At 43.4% G+C, this 11064-nt stretch overlaps 1 protein-coding gene across 1 annotated transcript; it reads right to left on the bottom strand.

Moving 5' to 3' along the window:
* Nucleotides 1–1934: 1934 nt before the first annotated feature.
* On the bottom strand, nt 1935–9920 carry LOC129598076 (uncharacterized). Its single transcript, XM_055495821.1, has 9 exons — nt 9234–9920; nt 8743–9134; nt 8132–8430; nt 7548–8057; nt 7222–7411; nt 6113–6242; nt 2395–2494; nt 2153–2237; nt 1935–2096 (listed from the first exon to the last, which is right to left on the bottom strand). The coding sequence occupies exons 1-9, from the start codon at nt 9601–9603 to the stop codon at nt 1935–1937; spliced, it is 2238 nt and encodes a 745-aa protein (XP_055351796.1). The 5' UTR covers nt 9604–9920.
* Nucleotides 9921–11064: the final 1144 nt, after the last annotated feature.

The following is an 11064-nucleotide window of genomic DNA, read 5'->3' as shown; positions in this document are numbered from 1 at the left end:
CTGCTCGTAAATGTCTGCGTTTCAAGCGATAGTTCCATCTAGCCTTCGCATATTTACACGCTCTTGCCTCAGATAATCCCAGCATTTTTCGTCCTGTGTTTTGCAGGTTTCGCTGAATACGACATAAGCAGATTAAGCACACAGCATGGATGCAAGCAGTGCCAACGCTGTAAACGTGCTGAACTGTTTTTGATCTATGTTCAGTGTATCGTACGCTGTAAATGTTTTGCAGTTCCTTCTGGAAATCAAAGTAGAAGTGTTGTACGTCAAGTGGCGGCGTTCAGCACTTTTACTTGTCGGCTGATAACCATGTGCGTCCCACAAAAGTATTTTGGATGTTGCAAATCCAGAGACTTAGCGAAAACAACTTCGAAAATGAACAGCTGGTGAATACGGTAACCTGGATTAGAACAGCAACTCATCTAAATGACGAAAAATTGTGCAAGAATTCAGTAGATACAAAGCAATGCATCTTTCATGTACCGTCCATGTAAACGGACAGATTTCTGGATAATTAATGAGTGTTCATGCTCCTGATTTATGCATTTTCGCCATTTTCCTCCTTTCCTCCGAAAATCCCATATATTAGGACATCCAATGTACTCTGTCCGCAAATTTTTGTGATGGGTGTAATTTTTACGGATTCAACTATTTAACCCGACTTTGCAACCTATGCAACTTTCCCGACATCGCAAATTAATTGCAGTCTTGGTATTAAAGGTCAGTCCAGGTAATCAGGGGTCAGAGCAGCGTATCGGGATTGTGGCATGCTGAGGCATTTTGTAGCGGAAACCGGCTTTCTGACCAGGCGAGCCAAGCTCTGCCTCTGGCTGTCACGACTTATGTAACGGAGACAAAAAGCATCCAAAGCTTACATATCAGCTTGCTTCTTTATTTCTATCTTTCAGTATGCACCTGTCGCAGTAGCCATAGTTAATAGCCATAGGCCCATAGTTAGTCTGCTGCTTCCGTTATTACAAAGGAGAATTTAAAGCACCAATGGATGGCTTTTCACTGCTTAACGTGAATTGCTTATAGATACTGACGAGTGGCGTGGCTGGGCGCGCTGTTAAGAAACAAGAGTACTCTGTCCGCAAATTTGTGGTGTAGTGGCACAGAGCGATAGTGCTGCTGGCGCGGTGACGTGGGCTTGTTGGTGATCCTGCAGCTGAACAGCTCCTGGGTCTCCAATTAGCTCATGTGGCCCCGTCTGTTAACGGCTTCCGGGATGGCTCGTTTTTTGTTCCGATGACCCCATCCTTAGTTTTTTCTGGTTGAAACTTTCACATTCACGAACACCGGTTTTCTGAACTTTCTGTTGAAAAAGTCGATTGACTCGCTTTGCATACGCATCTGTTTTACGGTTAAACCCGCAATTTTTTGTTTGTGCGCGGTAGCCAAAACTGATGCAAACACACTGGCACAGATGTGCATCTCCTGTATATCTTCCTTCCACACAAAATGGATGCTAATTTGTAATTTTTATTAAGCCATAAGGTCAGTATAAATTGACCTTTGACATCCTTGTATGGACAAATACTATAATGAACACACGGCAGACAAGAATAGAATGTCCATCGCATCGTTCATCCCAAATCTCCTACGAAACGATAATATCTATCTGAGCTATCTCTAAATTTCTCAGCTGTTTCGTTGTGTGGCGCATTTAGTAGCGCGACTTTCGGGAGTCGAAAAATTATCGACTGGTATATGACAACGAGCAGCCATATGGCTCTTTGCCACAAAAACGAGTTGTCCTTAGACGAAATGTCCGTAAAACCAAATGTCCCGCGACGACCTGCCGCGCAGCCCTACGAGCTGACCAAAACAAATTTGCCGCTGCAACGAAAACTTGTGGCGAAATGTCCCACGCGACGAAATGTCCCGCGACCACTTGAGCCGTCACTGTACAGAAGAGTATAAGCATAATACAATCACTGGCAATCACGCAAAACTGCATTTGTCAAGGCCATGATGCTGGAGGGACTGCATTGTTCTTCGAGCCACAAGGAGGTTGTATCGGACAGCGCCTGGAAACTGGATGCATCCACCTGGGGCTCGTATGTTTGGAAGAGCTGATCGATCATTCGCTCAAACTGCAAAATACACTCAGAACTTAATCCGGCAAATGTATCAACAAGCGTTTACTAACCACATGAAATCTAATTTCATTCTGATTTGGTTGAGCACTTGTGCCATGGTAAATGTCCAGCTTTTCTGCAGCTGTTTCTTGACTTCTGAAATTGTAAGCCGGAAGTACCGAAGCATAACGAGATTTGCCGGTCACGAACGGTTAACCCTAACAACTAACAAGCGTGTGGAAAAAGCGTTCTCTTTTGTTACATGCATGCTCCGACAGGATAAGGGGATATTTTTTTTTCTCTTACGGCTTACGCTTTAATGATCTCCATGTCAGCCAGGGTTTGTCTCAGACTTTGCAGTTCTCCCTTTTGCCCTTGTGTGATCTCCTCCAGAGTCTTTATAGTTTTCATTGCTGTCAACACCAAATGTGACACGGTTAAAGTTTCACGCCTGCAGCACTTAAATAACTCAGATTCAAGGACCGTAGAAAACATTTAATTTGTGCAATATGTCACCATGCGTCTTTAAAGGACGTAAATTAATGCGGCTTCCTCGCTAAAGTCGTACCTTCTTCTAAAATCTGCTTTTGTGTAACATCTCGCAGCTGTATTGCGCCATCATTGGGCACCACTTCGGTTTTTAAGTCCATAAAGGCAAGCTGAAACTAGAAACAGCGGGTTGCTGCAGGAAGAAAACGAAGAAAATTAATCCTTCCTGGAAAGAAACTAGAAAGCATGGCTGTGCACACACCACGAGTTACAACATTTCCCGCGCACATATGTGGCAAGCAAAGTGATGAATAATTTTAGTACATGCAAGTCACTTGGCGTCCATTTTGTAAAAGGGATGTCAAACTTAAAACTTTTCCAAAAAATTACACAATCATGCGGTGCCAGGGTGCTCCTTAAGAATAAAAGTAAATAACTAATAATAAGTAGATACTACTAATAAGTAGATAAATGCCAAAAATTTTTAAGGCAGGCAAACTGGGTCCGGTCAGTACCTTGATCCGATTACGGCGGCACGTTTCAGCGTCGTCCCCCGTTCTTTGTTTTGCGTGCTCCCCGTTCGCTTGGCTAGCCACAACCACAAACTCTGATGTATCTGGGTCTTTCTACTTGACAGGATATTGCACTGACCATGTCCGACGCCCTCCCAAAATGGATGCCGTCCCGGCCATGATAGCCCACTTGTAGTGCTTTATGGTGGACTTGAACGTTTTTTAAAGATGCTCCATTAGCAGGTTTCTGGGTACTTGCCAGACAAAAATCAGTTCCTGACAAAATACGACCACGTGTTTCGTAAAGTGTGTTTCGTAAATTTGATTCAGCGTTATGTATTGATATAATAGTAAGACATACTTGTAATACTATAGGAACACAGCAAACCAGATTATGATGGTACTCATACCTACTGCTCCCACAGTTGCTTCGAATGTCTACGAATACGGAAAAGCTTGATCGTCTGCGCGTGTAGTTCAATTACTGCGGTAGAAACGCTTGCTGGTAATAAAATATGTGCATACTCGTACTTGAGTGAGCCTCGTAAAAAGCAAAAACGGTTTTTAATTTCGGCGGACATGTGAGATTGTCTTAGTATTGTACATACACTTGTATGTATTGTAGCAATAAATGTACATACGGGTATCTTCTGCAGCCGCAGGCTCGTAGTCATGAAAACCCATAAACGCATCTCATTTGTTTGAGTCAAACCCATGCAAGTAATACAGTGTACAACCACAGATCTTCCTTACATCTGCTAGTTTGACTAACCATAAGACGATCTTGTTTTATCAATCGTTATCATTAGTACTATATCCTGGGGATATTGTGTTAAGAACTACCGTTCTCGTCGATCTTGTGTTATCTGTTTTTCTCTTCCTGTCCTGCATTTTTTCGCTTTTGGGTTGTGTTAGTGTGTACTGCGGATGGAATTTAATACAACGATACCGCTAAAAGGTGTGAGATTTGATATCAGCCATGCGATCGGCGTTCGGCATTCTGCTCATCTCTGCCGTGTACCCACTGTGGTATTTTTCCATACAAGGATGCCAAAGGTCAGTTTATACGGAACTTATGGTTATTGAAAATGTCAAATTCTTATCGATTTTGTGTGGAAGTTAGACAATCTCACATGTGGCATGTGAGTCTAACAGCAGTACATACTCGCATGATTATGTTGTAACAATAAAATTAACAACAACGAAGTATGTACGTACATATGACCCGTATGTACGTAACACTTTCACACAGAACCCGATACTCGTATGATACGGGTATCGGGTTCTGTGTTAAAGTGTTATTACTTAACTAGTGGGTGTGTAGTGTGTACTGTGTATGGAATTTTAATAAAACGATCCCCTCAGAGGCTTTTCGAATGTACAATGTACAAATGTTCCAGATGAGTTTAAGGAATAATTCTTCGCAGCTGGCTCTACAACCTCGAATAGATTCAATAAATTCTGGGATTCCTGTTGAAAGAACAACCTTCACCCAGGAGCGTGCACGAACGTGCGTATGGAAGAAGGCCTTTCACACCTGCATACGCCGGCACTGTCGGCATACAATCTTCCGCAGGCAGTTCCAAATGATATAGTGCCAGTGAAAATTCCTTGATCCGTTGTAAAAAATTCTGGCATAATTCCATGTAAGATAAAAGGTCACAACCATATGTTCATGTAGAGCGAACACCTGTTCGGCAGCTAGTGCCAGCGGGACTGCAAATCATCGCCACGACAACGGAAAAGGTCACAAAACTATGATACCGGTATTTACAAACAACGCTGTCAACAGTCTCCGGTCTCCTGTACGAAATCACTGCCAGGAACAAGCAAGTCAGAACCATGTTACTAATCCAGATATACCATCTAATTCCCAGCTATAAACTTACCAGGGCACATAGGGGTCCTCCAAATTCAGAAAAATTTCATATTTTGTAAAATGGTAGTATACTATCGTAGTATGCTTAAAAAAATATTTTCATCTGCCATGGTCAAGGGGGCGTGGCCAGACAGCATTTAAAAGTTTGCGTATTATCACATACTATGCAATGCAGTGAGCGGAGTTATTCGTATTTAGTTTTATATCGAATTTTTACTGTAGCACCGTGAACTTTTGAAACTGTCGAGTGGTGATGTAAACGATGCCCACGTGCGGCAGCTCGTGTCATTGCTGCCAGTACACATTTTCGAAAATTTTTTATCAGTTAGTATTGTATGTACGAGTAAACCGTGCAAAAAACTTCTTTTACTAATTAGCAGATATGTACTCGTACTACATTTCATAACAGATTTTCGAAAATGTGTATTTAGGCAGCAGTGACACGAGTCGCCGCACGCGGTCTTCGTTTACATCACCACTGACAGTTTCAAAAGTTCACGGTGCTACAGTAAAATTTAATATAAAACTAATTACGAATAACTCACTCACTGCATTGCATAGTATGTGATAATATGCAAACTTTAAATGCTGTCTGTCACGCCCTCTTGACCATGGCAGATGAAATAATTTTTTAATCATACTACGATAGTATACTACCATTTTACAAAATATGAAATTTTTCTGAATTTGGAGGACCCCTATGTGCCCTGGTTAGTTCAGGAAATCTGAGCATTCTGTTAAGGCAGTCTGGAAACTTTGAAAATGCAGCACAAATCGGAAGACGTCCAAGCGTTCTGGTGTGCATTTATTACAATGAGCCATTATACGAGCTTGCATTTCACTACACGCGTCGCATAATTGATAAACGCCTTTGTAATGACTTAAATTTGCAACTGCGGCACCAAGAAAAATGATATGTACAGGGACAGCCCATGAAAGAATAACTTGCAGACTGTTGCACGTAATGAGCACGGTGCAAAATATCCATCAACGTCCCATTTTGCTAGTACAGATCATTCAGATATGACCAGCAGAAGAAGAACTCCCATACAACAATTACCAGGAAAGTCAGCATCGAAAGAAACAACCGGTTAAACTGCTGTGCGTTGACTTTATGTACAATTGCTTGTCAAGTTTGCAACAGGATTTACCGCTGGATATTCGCATGCGGATGGATCTCATTGGCTGCAGGAAGAAGCGCTGCTTTGACGTCAACGAGCAGGTCTGGTCGCAGCCGGCGTTATTCTCGGCGGCCGAGAAGAACGCCGGTTGCGACCAGATCTGCATCAACACACCGGGATCGTATCACTACGAATGCAACGACGGCGACCCTTATTTTGTTTTCTCTCAACGACACCACTGCATATTCAGATTATATGAAAAGATACCAGTGTTAGAAAAAATAAAACAATGTTCAAGATAAATTGGTCGAAATAGTGTACACGAATCTATTTCCGCCGGTTCTGCGAGTTAGCAAAATGAACAGGTGAACAAATCCACTGCTTTCTCCAGCAGCGTTTTAGTTTAGCTGTCGTCAAAGGAAATGCTACGCCGTTTTTGAGTACATTGCCTTTTAACTCGAGAGGCAATGTACTCGAGGATACGGGTCTTGGTTTTTTGTTTTTTTATGTACAATTTTTTAATGATTTATTGCTTAATTACTGAATCACATTGCCAGCGCGAAGCCGATTATTAAAAACTGAGAAAAGAAAATAACATAAAAAAGAATAGTACAGATCTCAGTTATTATGATTGCAAATATAGTTCGTAGTTGTTGTTAATGATTATAATTCCAGGAAGAATAAGAAAGCTGTAACAATAACTACGGCCGCGAAGCATGTTAATCGTACAATTCTGTGGCTAATAACCGAAAACGAAATATCGCGTGTAGAGGTCATGTGCGACATTTACTGTTTCAACACCGGCAAATGCAGTAAAGATCGCGGCGGTTAGCCGGTGTCCAGTTGCAGGACGGCCCCAGCCACGCCACCCGCGATGTAGGCCACCTCCGACTAGGACTGACTTGCGCGTTATGGCTGTTAGCGTTGGGGAGAGGGTTGATAACTTTTGTAGCTCAAATGTTTTGGACAACTACTGTTTTTCGAATAAAACGTTTTCGGTCTGGAGGATGGTTAGCACTGTTAAAATCAACAGAAAGGTTATCGTTATTTGATTGGGCACCTGGCGAGCGACGATGACGTACGGGCACCTAGCGAGCATCGTGCAGTCGAAGAGCACGGAGACGGCTGTTACAAATTACTTCCACTGCGAAAACGACGGGCGCTGGCGATCGAGAGCGGGGGAGCGCATTGCATCCCGTTTCCGTTTGGTTAGCATCAGTAATCAAACAACCACCAATGCGTTTACACCGATTAAATAGGTGGACGAAGTTTACTTCGGGTTCAATTGGTTGCAGTTTGCGTTCTTTATTGTAACTTGTGGTACTGTAACTAGAGTAACCAAATGAATTCACTTTTTGTCAATTGATACTTTGTTTCGTAAGCTTTAATTATGCAAGTCGATGCACAACGGCGCATGATGCTAACCGCCGTTTAACAGGATGTATATGGAAAGTTGTCATTATACCGATTGACGGAAACCGTGAAGGCACGTGTACCCCACAAATTATTGTATTCAGCCAGCGAGGCTGCAAATTGTTCGTTATCCTTCGGGGACAAATTGACAGTCGACCAACCTGCGTCGGCTCTGGTATCGTAAACCTCTATCGTAACGGCCTTCCTGATTCCAGTATGCCTACCGCCGCAGATGTATATTCGATCCTTGACAACACAAGCAGCATGCCAGAATCTGGGCTGATGAAGTGGTTCAATCTTTTCCCACGTTGTGCTACCCAGTTTCAAACGAATACACTCAGCTGTTGCAGTATAGTTCAGCGCAGCGTCGTTCCAAAACTTTCCGCCCATAATGTATACGTGTCCGATGACCACAGCCATTGCAAAATCGAAGCGCCGTTGTTGCCGATCTGGTAAGTACTTCCATTCCTTGATCACCGTGTCATACTGCAAGAGGCGGCTGTCAGTGGCATAAAATATCCGCTCACGGCATGTGGCCGCCGCTCGTAGAAAGGTAGCAGGGCTATTAAAAATAAAAAGGTAGAATCGTTTGATACTAAGACCGCAATGTATGCTGCCTCAACAAAAAGGCCATACCATTGATTTGGTTGAGTTGAAGGTGCAATTTTGCATGTAGACATGTTCACTTCTGTAAAGATTCCGGTAGTGGCAAAGAAGTAAGCCTTGTCCTCTACCGCAGTTACCATTGTATGCTGATATATATCCAAAGAAGGATCTAGCTCGTGTTGACCCCAGGTTCCCTCGTCGACATTCCACAAATGGAATTTGATTTTTTTGACGTCACCGTAACGTGTCCTTCCCGCAGCTACAATTTTGTTGCCTGTTACCGCTAACGGGCGACACAGATGCCCCTCAAATTTTGGCGCGCCCCGCACCTGTGGAACATTAACAGAGTTAGTCCACGGATCGAATATCATGACGCAGGGATCTTTAGATTCCCTGAGGCCAATAAATACAATGACGTCTTTCTTCTGTAGCTTCTGGAGTAGTTTTCTGGCAGACAATCGGTTTGCGCTGTAAGTATCCAAACACTGTCGAATAATGCACGTTAAGTTGTCTTCAATATCGACTCTTACAAATGGAACGTAACCGTCGATTATCAATCGTGCATACTGGTAATTTTCAAGAGCGCTTCCCGCATCGACAATATTCCCATCCTTTACGAGCTGTTTCTTGGGTACACGTACACAGCTTTCGGCCATCTCCAGAATGATGCAGCCCAGACTCCACATATCCGTTTTTCGTCCTGGTCGCGCCGCTTCTTGTTGGGAGAACTTCCTCAGCATTTCCGGCGACATATAGCGCGTTGTTCCTCGTAACTGGGAAATGTCTGCAGAGCAGGTGGCGCTTTCTTTCATTTGCACCAGATCGTCCAAACCGCCAATCACCAGTTTTTCGCTGCCATTTCGCGAAACGCTTAGAAGTATATTTTCAGGCTTCAAATCGCCGTGAATGATGCCGTTTTGATGGAGGAATTCAAGTCCTTGGGTCATGTCCCCTGCGAATCGGATCACTTTTTCCCAGTTGTTCAAAAGGGTTGCGTTTTCCTTAGCTTCCCTTAAAAACGACGCAAGATCACCTACGATAATAAAATATAGACAAAATCAATATAAAAATAGAGAATAAATATTACAAGAGCAGAGCGACTTCCACAAAAGCTGCTTATAATCCTTGTCACCTTTATGATAGTCCATTGCCAATTCCACTGTCACACCGCCGGAAGATTTGGTGATGGAAACCTTGTGATAAAGCACGAGATGATTGTGTTTCAGTTCAGTAAGTTGTCTCAGTCTTTTCGCCACTCTCATCCAGTTTTCCTGATTGGCAATAGTTTCGGAATTGATAGCAAGGTGCATCACTTTGACGGCTACGAAATCTGGCTCCGGCGGAGCGCGAAATCGAAAAACTGATTTTCTGACTTTGGCTTTGTAAACTATTCCAAACGTTCCCCGGCCAATAAAATCCGTTTTGGTGTAGCGGTACTGGATACTGCTGCCAATTTCCTCGACTACACCGGAATCGCTGATACCGTTATCCGTCATTTCCATAAGAATACACGACAAATTCCCGTTTAAGCTGACGTAAACTTTTTTGAGATGAACTCCACCGCGTTTGGTGTACTCAGACGTTTTAGTGTTTGAAAGCAGAGAACACTAGCCGCATATTGTATAGACTATGGAGTAACAGTTTTCTGGTGACTGTAGCTTCTAAAGCCGAAAAACTATTGCTCTCCATATTTATCTGCGTCAAAGGACGACATGTTCAGCACTTCGTACTTCAATGACAGAGCAGTTTGAGATTGTTGGCAATTGGCATTGATATAGTTGATACATGATACTGTAGTTTACCAGCTTTTATCGATATGTGACAGCATTTATGTACCATGCTGATGCTGTAGTGTAAGTACTGTACAGTGCGGCGTGCGCATAGTGTTTAGCGCTAAGAGCACAATGTTATAGAAGCACAATGTTGTAGAAGCGTGCTTATAAAGACGTATGCTGAATACGGTGAGAATGCACATGCACATTCATTCATTCATTCATTCATGTATCAGGAGCAGACAACCCGTTTAACAGGACTTCAATGTCTGGTCGGTAAAAAATGCAGCGAAAAATTACAGAAGAGATTATTTAGACAGATCAATAGTTTTCAGAGCGAACTTGAAAAAGCTAACACCGCTAACACTGAGTATCTGTGAATTAACTTTTTGAATCCGCTCAAAAACGTTCTTTAACCGCATGGCCAGTGTGCTTTCTCCGATTTTCTGTTTCGCTCTGGCTTGGATTCGTTTCGGCTTCCTGAGATTGTACTGCGGTGACAGATCCTTGAAGTCGATCAGTTCAACCAGGTAGGGCGAAAGTTTGTACACTTCATGGTTGTAGATCTTATACAACCAAACGGCTTCCGACTGCTTCCAACGGTCAAATACCGGCAGGATGCGCAATCGCTGATACAGCTCGGGGGTTACCCGCTCCTTGTAGTCAGTAATGGCCTGCAGTGCTTTCCGTTGGGCTCTGGTCAACTTGTCGCGTAGAGTCGAAGATGCTGGTGACCACGTATGGTGACTGGTGACCACACACAGGCATGGTAAAGACTCCTGCGCTGTGACATGTCCAGGCCTTCTTTCGCTGCGTTTATCATTGCGATGCCGTAGTTAACTTTCCGCAGTACATGGCTGAAATGTTCCTCCCACTTCAAATTCTGATCGATGTAAATACCGAGGTATTTTACGCATGTTTCCGCTTCCAGCTGGTGACCGTTCATCTTCACTGTAGGCGCAGGCTGGTTTTTTCTTGATTGCGGACAAATGTAAATAAGTTTACATTTCTTCTCGTTCACGCACAGGGTGTTCGCTGCAAACCAGGTGGTCGCCTTATCAACTTGAATGCCAAGATTCAAGGCTGCCTCCGCGTGGGTGGTGCCGACACCATACAGCACGGTGTCATCCGCAAAGCATTCGGCGTCGAGTCCGGGTAGCATGTCGTTTGTGTACAGCGTGTAGAGCACCG

The sequence above is a fragment of the Paramacrobiotus metropolitanus genome, unplaced genomic scaffold (genome assembly GCF_019649055.1).
Source record: "Paramacrobiotus metropolitanus isolate TYO unplaced genomic scaffold, Prichtersi_v1.0 Parri_scaffold0000113, whole genome shotgun sequence".
Taxonomy (NCBI): Eukaryota; Metazoa; Tardigrada; class Eutardigrada; order Parachela; family Macrobiotidae; genus Paramacrobiotus; species Paramacrobiotus metropolitanus.
This window is presented reverse-complemented; position numbering and strand designations above follow the sequence as displayed.